General features: G+C 39.7%; 1 protein-coding gene across 7 annotated transcripts in view; it reads right to left on the bottom strand.

Moving 5' to 3' along the window:
* The window catches only part of ITPR1 (inositol 1,4,5-trisphosphate receptor type 1), a 251,731-nt gene that overhangs the window by 50,404 nt on the left and 185,089 nt on the right, over positions 1 to 16,238 (bottom strand). For all 7 annotated transcript variants that reach the window (XM_078853566.1, XM_078853570.1, XM_078853568.1 and 4 more), the window contains 4 exons: positions 11,043 to 11,223; positions 10,154 to 10,407; positions 3,385 to 3,585; positions 599 to 709 (listed from right to left, as the gene is read on the bottom strand). In XM_078853566.1, the coding sequence (XP_078709692.1) occupies positions 599 to 709; positions 3,385 to 3,585; positions 10,154 to 10,407; positions 11,043 to 11,223 (747 nt within the window). The remainder of the gene's footprint in view (positions 1 to 598; positions 710 to 3,384; positions 3,586 to 10,153; positions 10,408 to 11,042; positions 11,224 to 16,238) is intronic.

Below are 16,238 nucleotides of genomic sequence, written 5' to 3'. Positions count from 1 at the left end.
CCACAAGTAAAACAGGAAATATTGCAGAAATGTGTTGATGTAGAGCTACTGTGTATCTATAGCAGCCTTAAGGTAAACTTCATAGCACACTTTGATCCAATGAGTGGTTAATTATTTCAGCATTAAGTCTGAACTGCCTATGAATGACATTCATGATCAAGAATGATTCAGACTAAGCACCAATATAACTTGTATCAATAGGAACAAAGCATTCAGAACCTAAACATGTAGCAGGGGGATGGCATTTTCATTATACCTGTGGCAATCTGACAGAAAGTTAGTATGGTATTTATCAACAGTATCGTATTTCTAATATGGGAATTAGCTTAAGCTGTCTCGACTAGGAAAACATTTTGCAGATTTAGGGGGTTTATACTGGACATTGCACTGGTATTACTGAAAGGGTTAAACAAACATCTGTCTCTTAAAACTCATCTTCTTTATTTTTTCCGTTCAGTTGTCAGGCAGAATCCCACAACTCAATTTTGTAACAGATATGACCACAGTGAGATATTAAAAAAAACCCATCTGGCTTCAGCTATCGGCTCTTGCTTCATCTCATTAGCAACATACAGCTCACTGGAGAATATCCACTTGCCTTTAGTTCTAATACAAGGTCCATCCTCTTTTTCCCCAGAGGGTTGATGTCATTGAGAATTAATGCTGTGATGATATCAATACCGTTGGATTCATGAGTAGCAATGCAGTTCTGTGCAGAGAAAATCCTCATGGTAAACCACAGTGAAAAGTAAGCTAGCTAAACAATCATTTTAAACACAGTTTACCCAGCTATCCCTAACCAAAGAGAAAAGAGAGTCACCTTTTTCTCATCTCCCCTCAGACAGGTCAGATGGCTGAATGGAATTTTTCAATTCAGTAAATGGATTCAATATAAAAGACTAAAAATATCTGGCTTCAAATGTGCCTACAAACATCTGTGTGATGACCTACCAAAAATGACTGGGCTGAAAAAGAAAAAGCCCCACAGTAAAACGCCTGAGGAACTAACAGCCAGCAAGCACACTTTGGCATGAACGCAGAGCTTACTGCTTAGGGAGAATACACTGTTTTAATAAAGGTATGGGAGGGTTTGTGGTTTTTAAAACCCCTATATTCCAAGTTCTTTTCAAACAGCTAATACATGTTTCCATAATTTCCAGGCTTGCTCTTGAAATTTTGTGCGTCTTACTCATATAGATTTTTAAACTTGGCAACCTGCTTGCTGGATCCACAATTTTTAATCTGTTTTGGTGTCTATTTTCAGTTGCAAAGATGTACAAAGATAATTATTCCACCTGATATGCAGTCTGTTCTGCAGAGACATAGTTTCCTATTATGATTAACTTACATCTATAGCTCCATGAATGCTTTCCCATAGCTGAGATTTTGTTTTATTGTTGAATTATCCCTCAGTATGTTTTGTTTAGCTTTACTGTGAATTTGATTTAAGTGCAAAAAATGATATAGTATATTATTAAAGTGACAGCCTTCCACTTAATCATGGTCAATTCAGCTTCTATTTTTAATGGCCTTTTACATATGTTCATGAAAAGAGAATAAGAAGTATCCGGTTGTACTGAACAAAAGCATCTTCATTAAACTACCCCCTGCTATGCTCTCAGCATAGCTGCAATTATCCGTCATCATATGGTGTATTATTTTAATAGCATACAGTGCACCCTTAAAGAGGAGTATTTAAAAGGCCATATTTCTTTCCTATACAATTTGAGATGGCATATACATCCTGATGGATCATTCTGCAGTGTGCATACAAGAGGCTTCAATAAGATTTAAGTTGGAAAAGGAAGCAGACATCCACATTTGTATTTAAAGATCTTGTTTTCTAAGCCAGTTGAATCCACAGCTGGACAACTGGTCTGGTATAATATGACACCCAGCAACATACGTTTTGTTGGTAACGTGTATTTAAAAGCACTATTTGTTAGTGCATACTACAGAGCTGGAGGGGTTTGAAATATTTTGCCTTCCCTGGCTAACTCAGTCAGCATCCACCTACAGCAGCTATCCATTTAGCATGGATAAACCCATACTTTTACCCCTGATCCTGTTCACTGAAACTGTTCACAAGAACCATGTTTAGATCAGGGTGAGGGATGGGGCTGCTCTGTAGCTTGGTTTTAATAAATAGTTGTGCCATATATAAGGAGATGGATATCCAGGTGGTGAACTGGCTCAGCAGAGCTACGAGATATATTTATCATTCACTTTTGACTACATCACCTACCCTCTGTCCACTAATGTGTGCCCCTGGAACACATTTTATTATCTCTATCCCTGAATAGCTTCAAACACCTGCAATTTAACCAAACAAAATCAAGCTAACAGAGAAGTCTTTCCTCCTCCTCCACCCAAAATTATCTTAACTCAGAGGCACCAGACAAGCAAGGTTTTGTCCTGGGTCATGAATGAACACACACACACACACACACACACACTTTACTGCGATGGAATGACTGAAATAACTCACTTATGGCTTCAGCACTCATATACGAGACCATTTAAAACCTCTACACCATACCACAATTATCACATATTCCCGATTAAGTTCCCTTTCCATAGGATACTGGTTATTAGTCAGTACCATGTTTAAACATTCTTTCAGCACAGTTTCACAGAGTTTAGAGAGGGCTCCACTTATCACCCTACCAGATGCTTGTCTAGAACTTTACCTCATCTATTACCTGTGTATATGTAATGTGACTATAACGAGCCCATGTGTCAATGAGGCAGAACCTAGGACACATATAACCCATTAGACAGCAGCAATAGTAGCAAGCACTTATCTTCAGCCAATAGAGGGGGACGTAGCACACTTAGGCAGCTTGTCACACAAATCTCCTGTCACAGAAAACTTCTGAAATCCACAGGAGTTCAAATCCTCACATGGTTACTATTTCCACAACAAATCTACTGCTCATCAGTGGGGATAAACCCGGGACTTTCAGCACCAAAGCACAAGCCTCTCCCCAACTTGTGCGGGAGGGCGCCTGCTTTCTTTCCCCACAATCTGTGATAGGTGTTTGTTACACCAACAGCTTGGCTAGAAGGAGGATTCAGGTTGTCCTGTTTGCCTGAATATCCTATATAAGGCAACACAAATCCTAATCTACTACAAGGATGCTAACTGAGTTTTATTTTTATTTTATTTGTAGGGAGGAGGAGAAGACAGTGAGCCCTGTACATAGAGAAATAAATCTTGATAAGGTCATAGTTAAATATCACCATGGTCAGGTGAGCAATATGGACGGCATCACAATGGAATGTATAGCCCATGTAATGGATTTGGGGGCATAAGTGCTGCAGCACAAACATCACATGCGTGTGGAGGATGGGTCATTCTTTCTGTGGCTGTGGCCACATTACCTGGTTTTCATGGCATGGTCCCTGACAGTACTCGGTCAAACTTTCCAGTGTCTGGTTGATCAGTGCTACGTTTTTCTCATTTATATACAGACCAAGAAGCCCAAGTCCTCCAGTCGTGCTTCCACAGATACAGTCCAGAAACTGCAGAGTCTCACACACCAAGTTATAGTTAGTTTTGTTGTTTTGACAGCGTAGGAAGTTCTGTAGTTAAGTGTCAAAGAAGAAAAACAACAACATATAAAAAACTTTAGAGTGTAATATTTTACTAGATTCATTGGATTTAAGTTTACACCTTGTGCTGTCAATGCTAATTTTTAGTATAGTTGCATAACAGAAATGCCTCTCAGAAAAAGCTATCTTTTAGGATTTAAAGATAGCTTTGTTTCTTGTACAATTGTACAACTTCTTTCACTTTCTTTGAATGCACTGCTCTCGCTCACTTTCTCTCTCATGGCCTGCTGGCAATACAGTAATGTGTGATGTGCTAGAAGAGAATGCAGAATGTTGGATACACTTGATTCTATGGACCATACAGATCTAAGAAAACTGTCATTCATCATCATATTTCCCCCACAAACAATCAGAGAAGAATCTCTCTCCACACAAAAGACCATAGCTCAGTGGTTTGAGCATTGGCCTGCTAAACCCAGGGTTGTGAGTTCAATCCTTGAGGGGGCCATTTAGCGATTTGGGGCAAAAATTGGGGATTGCTCCTGCTTTGAGCAAGGGGTTGGACTAGATGACCTCCTGAGGTCCCTTCCAACCCTGATATTCTATGATTCTATGAGTGGAGAGAAAGCAATTCTCTAGTTCTGGGTTTCATATCACCATATGCAAGTGTCAAAGAGACACCTGACTGCAACTCCTGGAGAAAGGCAACTTCAAATATAATTTTCTCAGTTCCACTTCTTCCAATGTAATTATAGCTTGAAACTGTAGGAACAGTTCTTGCAACGACATGTCACATGTCGTTAACAGCATGGGTTAAATATGCTTGATCTTTTATGTATTCCAAGGCTTCCCCCTTGGAAATACTTGATTGAAGAGGATCAATTACTGAAAAATAATTTCCCAGTGACGCAACAGTATTTGTCAGTACATTCCCAGTGGCATTCTGTAAAGAGGAACTGACAACCCCACTGTTTTTTCCTAGAAGTTTCAGCATGACACTTCCCATCTAGCCTGCTTCTAATGAGTTATACAACACCTGACTTCAAAGGCCAACCTCCCCCACACCCCTGCAAAAAAGGTATTAGAGGAACAGAACGTATTGGACTTTGGAACACGCAAGGTCTCTTGTCTACAAGCTTGCAGAGCACTGTTGCCAACTGACTTCTTCTAGTGATTGTCTAATGACTTTCTTTTTAAGGCAAAGAGACTGAAATGTTGCCAGATTCAATAGAAGGCTAAGCTAAAAAGGAAAGCACTGAAGATGAATGAGGATTAAAAGTGACAATGATTCAGTGTACTTCACCTGATTGCTCATTTAATATCTTGACTTTTGATTAGTTTTCCAGGCAGTGAAAAAAGGTTGGAGGCTACAGAGATCAGAGCTTCCAAAAAGAAAAAAAAAGCAGCTCTGAAACAAATACTTCCACTGGCAGGAAAATCTCTCAGGGGAAGGGGATTTAATCCTTCCATTTTCTAGAAGCTGCGAATAGCATTAGAATGTCTCTACAGGATTTTTAGCCCAGAGACAGCAAGAGTAATAGGAACAAAAGAGAAAACAATATATGATTATACAGGTTGAATGCAAACTTATGGAAGACTAAACTCCTATGGCCATAGTGGCATATTGCCTGATCAAGAAATCTCCACTGAAGTCTCAGTCAAGCTATAGGCCAAGGTCTTTAACCTAGGAGCTAAAATAGGTGGCAGAATACAAGTAGTGGGGGACACAACTCTTGGGTTAGTGAAGATGTTAACAGAAACTGTTAGACAGTAAGGATGAGACTAGGCTCAAGTCCACAGGACTACGCAGCTAGAAAAGGCTATGAGAGAGACCCAGAATCATTTGCAGAACACTTAGAAAACCAAAGGACAACGACCACAACAACAAAAAAGAAAAAAAGAATATTCTTTCTGTCAGGCTACCTGAAGATATGGACAGCAAAGATCTGGTCTTCTTCAGAGACATGGATCCAAACCACCTTAAAAATTTACTCATGAACATTTAACACAGAATAAACACACTAGATAACTTGGTCCATGGCAGGAAGCCAAAAGCAAAAATAATTAAATCCCACAACTACCAAGGCCAGCAGGGAATGCCGCAAGCCATGCAGAAGATGGGCACCTTTAAATATTAGAAGAGGGGATTTCTATGTTCCTCTGGGAATTCAACAGCAATGGATCTTGTTTTTCCATCTTACCCCTCATCACTCCTCTCCCAGAACTAACCACTGAAGGCTTACCTAGTTCTACAACTGGATGTTTGGTCTTAATTGATTTTATTACACATTTTATGCAGCATCATTTACACCAGTTTTGGAACAGATATCTAGATAGAGATGGGTAGCTGCAATGTGGATTGGCTAAGCTGTGTCTGCATGGAATTGCCTCTAAACATCTCATAAATGTATACCAGGATGTCAGAGATCTTGTTTGTAAATACAGATCTCTTAATCAAGATGGGACCTGACCTGGAGAAACAGTAAAAAAGCCAAGCTCAGCTATTTTCAGAGTATTGGGGTGAGAATTATTCCCTCTGAGCTAGGATGAATAAAGCCCGTTGCACACTGAGGGCACCATAGCTTTTGAAGCTTCCAAATTTAGGGCAATCTCCAGGATGTGTGTATACACACATAGCAGCTGATCTCTGAAGGACAAACTTCATAATGGGAAAATACAGAAGGAAAAAGACTATTCCTAGGAAAGGCACCCTTTGAAATGAGTCTTCTCTGCTAGCAATCAGATCTGAAAGTCGCAGTTCTTCATGTGATACAGACAACTGCTTTCAATCTATCAAATAAAAGTTAATCCTAATATACACCTATAAAATCCCTCATGGTAGCGGTTCTCTACTTGCTTTACCTGTAAAGGGTTAAAAAGTCTAACTGCATGCATAGGTAAAAGGAAGTGAGTGGGCACCTGGCCAAATGAGCCAATGGGAAGGCTAGAACTTTTTAAAATTGAAACAAGACTCCCCTTTTGTCTGTCTAGCAATAGTCCAAGTTCCAGACGTATTTTGTTTCTTTTTGTTTTTAATACAATTTACCTTTTGAGAACAGGATTGGGTTTTTGTGTCCTAAGAGGTTTGTGCATATGTTGTTTAATTAGCTGGTGGTAACAGCTGATTTCCTTTGTTTTCTTCCCCGAAGAGGGGGGTGAAAGGGCTTGAAGGTACCATACAGGGAAGAATTCCCAAGTGCGCCTTCCTGGGTTTAAAGGGATTTTATTTGCACGTGGGTGGTGGCAGCATCTACCCACCCAAGGTCCGAAAAAAACTGTAACCTTGGGAGTTTAATACCAGCCTGGAGTGGCCAGTATTAATGTTTAGAATTGTTGTGGGCCCCCATCTTCTGCACTGAAAGTACCAGAGTGGGGAATCAGCCTTGACAGCCTCCTAGATACGCTCTAGGAATTATTCAGGGGAAGTTCGATGACCTGTCGTATATAAGAGATCAGACTAGATGATCACAATGGTGCCTTATTGCTTTTGGAACCTATGAATCTATATGCTCTTGTAGCATCTTATTGTTCAAATTTATTGCATTACTATCCTGCAGCATGTGTAACTTATAATGAATAATCAGTTCCTATGGTATGCCTCCTAGGATTCGGAATGAGTAAGAAAATAAAGATATTGGGGGGAAAACATGATTATTCCTGCTTTTTGTGAAAAAGCAACATTCAATCTATGGACTCAGACCCTCTCTGAGTGTGGCTCTCCAGAGAAAACAATTAACGCAATATTTAAATCTCACAGGAGAGAAACACCTGACTTGGTAACAGGAAAATGGATAGGGGTAATAATATATTTCCCTCAATATGATGTTTCTATACCTATCTGCTGAAATCTAAAGATTGTATATGATGATAGATCAGCCTGTCTGCACAGAAGCAAAGGATTCTTCCCTTTCCTTAATGGGCCACCAACCCTGGTGATCTTCACTTTTGAGAGTATGCCCATTTCTTTTGTTTATAGTCAGAAGTTTCCTGAATGATTTTTTTGTTTATATTGTCACTGTGTTCATCTTATGAAAGTAATTATAAGTAGCAGTTTTATGCAGGATGAGAAAATATAGGAAAGACGTATGAAGGAAATTCCACTGACTTCCACCTTCCCTCCATAATGTGGGCCATGATAATTGTATCTAGCATGTTATGTAATCTTTCAATAAAGAATCTTTGCCCAAAAAAAACACCAAAAAACAGGGGGAGGAGGGTGATGGGATGGCTTAATAGGGGACACTTACAATATAGGGATATGGGAAGTAGTTAAAACATCTTTACATTTTCAACTTCAGCAAAAATATATAAATTAACAGATGCACAGGATATAGCAGGGACTCCTCACTGCTGAGCTACCCTTACAATAAAATTGAATGATACAGTCTTGATCTTGAGCCAAAGACAGATTACAGACTGCCTACAGTCAGCTCAGCAATTCAAAGCTATTCCAACTTTGTTTAAAAGGCAGAGCTCTTATAACTGGCACAGTGATATACCAAAAAGAACTGGTCTAATTGGAAATCTAGAGTAAATCTTAGAAGTGTGTCAATAACTTTGGAGTGCAGAAAGAAAAATGGAGAGAAATGAGAAGTAATCCAAAGCATGCCACAGGCAACCAAGTCCTGCAGGGTCTTAAATGGATAGCAAGGCCATGCTAAATATATATTCAATTAATAGTTCCTCCCTCATTGTTGTGAATAGAACAATACAGATGGATTCAATAGATGTACCTTCAAGAGTGTACAAGTGGAAGAGACTAAATATAGACAATTTGGTGCAATCTGCAATTTTATTTCAGAAACTAGGAGTAGACTGATAAGTGACTGAGCAGCGTTGGGATCCCATAGATCATTTTGCAAGGGTTTCCTCCTAATTTGAAGAGCATACTCTTCTATAGAGCCTTACAGCAATGCATCATCTTAAGTCACAAAGGATGACAACAACAACAGCAGCAGTGACTCGCAAGTTCCTATATTTGCTCATCGTCAAATGAGCACTCAATTGTTAAGGGCTTGTAAAAATGTTTGGTAGATACCTGCTGGATGTAAAGCTGTAAGTATTAAAACTCAAAGGCTCCATGCAAATTGATTTATGGCAAACTGGAAGACACGAGATCCTTGTTACTCTTCCTGTAAAGAGCCATCCAGCTGGCAATATTAGTAGGGAGTCACGTTATGGCCTTCTGTCAATATTCTATATTTGTGACAGTTCTTAAAGCTAGACCAGCATAAACTACCCCTTTGGGACCATGGGAGAAAGGGGACTATTGGGGCAGCTAACAAGTAATAGGATTATATTTGAAATAGTGCTTTTCTCACCTCTAATTTAATTCCCTCTCCTGTAGCAGAATGCAACAACCTGCTGCTCATGGAATTCAATTGTTCAGGATGGTGAGCAGTGTAGGCAGCACCATCCAAAAAGTTTCTGTATTGGCTCACAGTCAATTTCTCTTCGATAGCTTTAAGTGCCTAGTGGAAGACTGTAGCACAAAAGAGATCCTGTGTGTGGGCTGGATTATTACCCCATAAAACTGCCACCCTACTTATCCCCAAGGATGCTAAAGGTATGAAAATTGTTTTACAAGACAAAGCTGGAGTAGTCTGGGGAAAAAATAAGAAACAGCCCAGCATATAAGTAGCCACTATAATTACAAAATGTTCAAGGATAGCAGGCTCACATCACAGAATATTAACAAACAGATTTGATTTAAAATATTGCCAGCAACCAGGCATTCAAGTTCAACGGAATTGATTCGGCAGGTCTAAAAAGCACTCGTGCAAGGTCTTACAGTTCTAGAATAGAGAATAATAATAATGCAATTAAGGCAATTATTCCTCCTTTATGAAGACAATTAGTATATACTATACCCTGATTTACATTCAATTCTAAGCCACTAGCTGTAGTAATGCTGAACAAGAATCATGTTAATTACAGTCAGTCAATCTGTAAACAAGAACCATCTCTCTGTAGGACTAGATGCACTGGATAAGATTACTAAGGTACACATTTCAGACCCACTCCAGCTAATTACTCAGTCACATGCTCAACTTTAAGCGCATGAATAATTCCATTGGAGTCAATGAGATTACTCAAATACTGAAAATTAAGCACATGCTTGAGTAATATGCTGGATCGGGGTTTCAATAGTCTAATTGCTCTCCTGGATGCACATCTCCCCATTACATTTCTCCCGCCTCTCATAAAAAGAGCAATAAACCCTGACCTAGAATCAGTGCTTGCTCTGTTTAAATACATATTCTAAATTTTACACAAGATGGTTATTTTTTGAATGAATTTCAAGGCTGCTGTTCCTTAAACCAGTGAATGTTGGACACTAGGAGTTGGGGCCAGGACAGAGCCAGGGAGAGAGGAGAAAGTGCCTTCTCGCCATAGGTGGCGGCCATGGACAGACTTCATTGCAGCACAGTTTGTGTCAAGCAATCCACAAAACAGCCCGTTGGTTGGGATTTGAAAGAGACTAGGACATGCATGGTTCTCTTAGGTCAACTGAGGCTGTCCTGGGAAAGTGGCACAGACTAGAGAGGTTGATGTGATAACAATGACTTAACTCAACATGCACATCTGCCTATGGTACCTGCAGATCCCGGTTGTGGTTTTCACAGAGTAGCTGTAAGAAACGAAGAATGGGCTGCATTATTGTAATCACAGCGCTCATTTCCAAGTCATCTTTGTTCTTGTCTGGTGCAGGCTGGGCTCCATCCGCAGCTGAATAATGGTCATCAGGATCAGCGTCCCGCCTGTACGTATTATAAGCCTTTCTTGTAGCAGCAGAGGCCTCTAGCAACTGATCCCGGACCTCCTCTGTAATTTGGGTTGTGGGCTCTTTCACTAGAATACATGAGAATGGAACATATGAAAGACCTTCCACCTGGTAATCTGAACAAAAGAATTAGGGAAAAAAAATCCATTCACACATTTCCTATTAAAGTTTGGCACCCAGACCAGCTAACCATCTTCAGATCCTTTTCAACAAGTATATTTAGTACAATGCAAGAGGCTGGGGTTAGCATGATAGCCTGTTACCCTTTTCACACTTTTCAACAAATCACAGTGAAGTTTTTAATCCTTATATTAGCCTGTTAGGGAACAGGTCACAAGCGTATAACACCATTAGGAGTTTTAGAAGACCTGTTGTGTAAGAAGCTATTTTTCCAGTCCTGGGCTACTGTTAGAAAGGCACTGACCATAACCTACAGGGTCATTACTATCAATCAGATTTAGGCACCATCTCAGGCTAGACAAGTTGGAAGAGTCCCATCTCAAATACATTTAATCATTTCAATAGTACAATCTCACAAATGGATGGAGAGAGAATGCTGCTCTTGAAATCCCAAGGCAGGATGTCACTGATCTCTTAACTTTGCTCTGTGGATCAGAGCATTACTGCATCAGTCACAAGGAGTTCAATAAAGACAGTGCCTTGCTCCCATGTCACTTTTCAAAGCAAAAAATTGGAGATTTACCTCTTTTCCTAACTGGTGCATCTCTGTCTGAGTCCTCATCTTTCTTTTTATTTCCCAAGTCACTGGTGTTTACTGTGACTGTAGCCTTGATTTCTTGTTGTGCCACCTTCATGCGGTCATAGAAAACCTTAAAGAACTTTTCAGATTTCTTATCTTCTGTTAGTCGGCAGAAGAACGAATGCTACCAAAGAAATGGAACAAGTATATATTTTATACAGAGACTTGAGACAAGAAATTATTTCACCTGCCCTTATATCCTGTGCACTATGGATTGAAGGACTAAAAATTTAACTAGCTTTCAGCACAGACAGAACCCTAGAGGAACGAAGACTAGATCTTCTAGTTAAGGAGTCCAAGAATGTATCTCAGTTACATTAGCTTTGTTATTAATATTTCCAAATATACTTTTAAAAAAGATAGTGCAATTGATCATGTTATCCCCTGTACATTTATATGGCACACTTCTCCTTGTACCTTCCAGGTAAGCACAATGGGATATCTTTATACATATTTGGGTCTCAGCTCATAGAAGCCAAACATTAGCAATGAAATATACAGATAACACTATGCTTCCTGCTCTCCCTGTTGAGTCAAAATGATCATGACTCATAGGTTTAACATTCAACACTAATCTCAGATCCCTAAAATGTACAAACAGGACAAAGGTTTTTTTTTCTCCCCAATTTGGAGTTTCTGTGCTTCGACCTGTCTGCTGCAGACCGATTTAAAATAGATTATATATATATAACATAACTTTAGAAGCAACAAAAAAGTTCAAAGTATTAACCAGTTTTTAATATTTGTTGTTCATGTGTTTTTCTGTCCATACATGTAGACGGACAATTTTTTCCCTGAGACTGAGAATGCAAATCATATACAGCTCACAAGGTGCCAACACAGTGAGTGATCAGACAATTTCTGATGAAAGGTTACATAAATCAGGATCAGAGCTTACACACGACTGGAGGATGAACTTGTAAGTGGGTCACCTTATGCAGGAGTATTATGAAATTAGTTAGCATTCTGTAGCGGCTCATGATCCAAAAGCTTCCCTTGATGAATAGGGACGAAGTCCAATTTATTGAAAAGACAAATTAAAAATGGGAATGGCAATATATCTTGCATGCTGCTCTGAGAAACAGACTACACAAGGCAATCCTTGGAACATCTGTCTTTGATCACTCCCTCTCTGGCAGTTCTGGTTAGAACAGTAGCAGAGGGACTTACTTTGAAAGACGAATAATGTTACCTCTTTGATTACCGTGGGAGTGCTACTATTGAAACCCGGTGGCTGATACCTACATGAGACCCCAGGAAATTTGGAGCAGTCTCTACCAAACCAGGAAGGCCTTAATTTCCTCTAGTTGGAGGGAATTAGTTGGCCGAGAAAAAACAGAACAAAGTAATTTTAAAAATGGATAAAACAACAAAACCACCTCCACAAAATCTTAGTTTACCAGGCAGATTTTATACTCAACTATAACCAATAGGTCTGTCAAATAATTGCTAGAAGGGGACAAATAAGAAACTAAGATAATATTGACTTCATTACACTGAATTAATCTACCAGGAATACAGGACAATACAGACCATCCCACACAGAAGCAAACCTCTGGGAGAAATTGTGAACTACATTCTGAAAACCAGTTAAACCAGTTGCCACAGACAATTAACTTCAGTAACACATAGGAATGTTTTTAACCTACAGATAATTTTTTTTAAAAGCCATTTATGGAGAAGCTAGTCAAGGACTGAGCTGGGGTTTTCTTTTTTAAAATGCTGTCCTTGAGCATACGCATAGTATATTACAGTATATACTGGTGTTAAACACCTCTGTTAGACAGGCTTTGCTTTGAAAGTATTGTTTCCCTTCTTTACATATGTCCATTCAGATTTGGTGTTAAGTGCCAAGAGGCTGAATAGAAATTTGAACACCTAATTAGTAGCAGTAACTTTGCTGGGGATAGGGTTTAACTTATCTAAAATATGAAGGGAGGACTAGGGATGGGGACAGGAAGTGGAAAGTTGCAGAACCATTACCACAGTGTCTTAGGCTGAGTAACCGGACATAAACAAAGGGAAAGATGAACAGCCAATTTTAAAACTTGGGGCTGCACATGGAAAAATCAGGTAACCACAGGGTCTGGTCTTAGGTTCCATCCTATTTAAGATGTATTCCCTTTCCAGATCATTAGCAAACAGCTCAACATGTTCATGATATTTGCAAATTACATTATTATAGAAGGTGTTAAGTATAAGTAAGTCAAGATTAATCAACAGGCCCCTAAAGAGATTAGAAATAGGGGGGAAATGGAGATTCAGCCTGGAAAAAAGCATGCTAATCTCTCTGGGGAAAAAATATTCAAAGAAAGATCCTAGGTACTCAATGGCAGGGAGAAACATGGAAAGCAGTAATGATGAGAAAGTCTATAAGTGATGGTGAGCAGAGGATTTGATACAAGTGACCACCACACTTCTAGTATCTAGTGACATTGAGAGGTACACATTGTTCCAGAGGCACTGTGATGAGCCCAGGGTCAGCATGTGAATTGTTTTGGGATCCTTTGGAATGGCAAGATTTATACATATTTTGATATTATTTCTGAATGTGCTGTTTTTGATAGGAACAGCATTAATTGACACATGAACCCAAATGATATTTCCAGAATGATTCACTGACCAAAAGCCATTTATTAAATGTTAAGTTAAAGACTTTAAAGCTACCCCTTCCCTGCCCTCCACTGGACATATACCTAGACTGTGTGTTTAAAAGAAGAGGTATTTATGTAGATAACATTAATTTTAGATGGGGTATTTTAGACTAACCAATCAGATTGGTCTGCTTGATGTGACCAGTTAAAATGATAATGAAGAGCTGCCTCACAATGATTTTTGGACTTGTCCAAGATACAAAGAATACTATACCTTAGTCTTGATTATTTGGACTGTAAACTCTTGAAGCAGGCACTGTCTCTTACTAGGTGTCTGTAGGTGCCTAGCACAGAAGAACTTTGATCTTTGTTGGGGGCTCTACTTGCTACTTTAATACAAATAAGCAAGAATCAGACCTAGAAAATACTAATGAAATTTTAAAAGCAATAAAAGTATCAGTTTTAGAAAGGGTGACTGTTGCCTACAAAATTTGTTTGAGGAATAAGAGTTTCTGCCTCTCACGCTGGTGTTTCGTGTTAGTTGATTGCATGTAGAAAGCACCTTCTACTTCAGAAAAAGCCTCTTCAACACAAAGGAGCGATGAAGGAAAAGTTTCTTCTCTGTAAACTGCATGGTAAGTATTTTGCATGTTGGTAATGGTTATTTGCTGACAGATTCCGAAGTGTTGCTTTTTTTCTTCGGGTGCTTTAACAGACTTTCCATTGCATGTCAGAGAAAAACTAGCCAAGTGAACATTTCCAATAAAGCATTTTTTGCATGTCATGGGTGCGTTTAATGGCTGTCACAAAATGATTGGTTCTATCTACGATAGAATACCTATCACCTTCACACATGAGTCAACCCCAAGCCAGCTGAGCTACCAAGATTCTGTATTTTAAGAGGTGTGATTTTGCAAGTTGTGCTGGAGCAGGTAGTTGTAGGTGATAATTTTAACAGAGAGAATCTAAAACTCGTTCACAGAAGTTTGGGACCATATATGTTAGAAAGTTAACATTGTTATGGAAACACCTCTGAAAGAAATGAAGGTTTCCTTCAGGTGATACAGAGCACCAGGATTCTGACTTGCAAACAGGACTGACTGACTGTTGGCTAGACAAATGCATTCAGGCACAATGCTCTGAGATAAGAAACAATGAATTGTCACCCTGAGGGTCATAAAAGCGCCAATAGCTTTGGCTGTGATGGGATCCATCTGTGTTTTCTCCAGCCAAGGTGAGGGAAAGTTTAGCCCTGGTTGCCCAACTTAGGGCCACATAGGCAACTTGCTGTGAGCCCAAGGGCTGCATTTAATTTGCATAAATGGGAACGAACTGCACCCAACCTCATCTATGATAGGACTGGACAGCACACAAACTACAGTTCTCAGCATGTAACAGTCCACCTTGAGCAGTCAGCCAGACTATTCAGCATGAGACAGGATTTTAAAGTTGGGACCTGTAGACTCTTGCATATTGATTGAAAAATAGGGTGGGTAGCTGTGATCCACAGTATGGAGCTCAGTGGACTGTACTGTATTATTGCCTTCCTCATTAAAAGGGAGCGTATTCCAGTAGGATATTCTGGAACTCCGGGGACAAAGTGGGAATGAGAAGCTCAGTCACAATTGGTAACCTGGACGCTTATGTCAGGATGACCCATGTCTGCACAAGTGTAACACATGGTAGATTATTTAGGCAGTCCACACATCTGCAGAAACGTGAGCTCACTGGGTCCATATCACCCCCGGCCTGTGCTGTTCACATGCCCAACTATCAAAGGGCAGAGCAGCTGGCACCTGCTGGATTTCAAAAACCGTAACAGTACAACTACATTAGACTTCCTTTGTGAGATTTTTCTTGACTCATATCTACATTCGCACCCCGCCTGCTGTTTAGGAATTCCATTACTGTATCTTATATTGGCAGGTGACTGTCTTGTAGCATTTGGCACCTAGATCTTAAGGTGATGAGCACATCTGAATGGCTGAGACAAGCAGGTTTCAGAGTAGCAGCCGTGTTAGTCTGTATTCGCAAAAAGAAAAGGAGTACTTGTGGCACCTTGGAGACTAACAAATTTATTTGAGCATAAGCTTTTGTGAGCAACAAGCAGCTGTGCATTTGAGTTTGACCTTAGAGTGCCCCTTTCATATCAACCCACCTCTCTCTCATATTGATGAAAGCTCCTCATCCTGTCCCATTTTAAGATAGGCTCTGTTTGCTTCCCTTGACACTTCCTCCTTCTGTCCATTTCTAGCAGGGGTCCCCATCAATTGGTTGGTTTTATTTCAAATTTCAACTAGGCTTTTTAAAAAGCACATTTGCTGTTTTTAACCATGTTGCACAAGCATCCCAAGCCCTTCAGTAGGAGCAGCTCCTTAAAAAATAAAATATTCAAGCCAAGCATGTTGCAAGAATATGCTCCATCACAAGGATTGGGTCTGTTACCAAACCTGCATATTGACACTGGATCAGCTGTCCGTTTTTGCAGAATTCAGTGATGATCAGACAGTATTCTGTTTCATAATAGTCATTTGCCATCAAATAA

This window comes from Lepidochelys kempii, chromosome 7 (genome assembly GCF_965140285.1).
Source record: "Lepidochelys kempii isolate rLepKem1 chromosome 7, rLepKem1.hap1, whole genome shotgun sequence".
Taxonomy (NCBI): domain Eukaryota; kingdom Metazoa; phylum Chordata; order Testudines; family Cheloniidae; genus Lepidochelys; species Lepidochelys kempii.
This window is presented reverse-complemented; position numbering and strand designations above follow the sequence as displayed.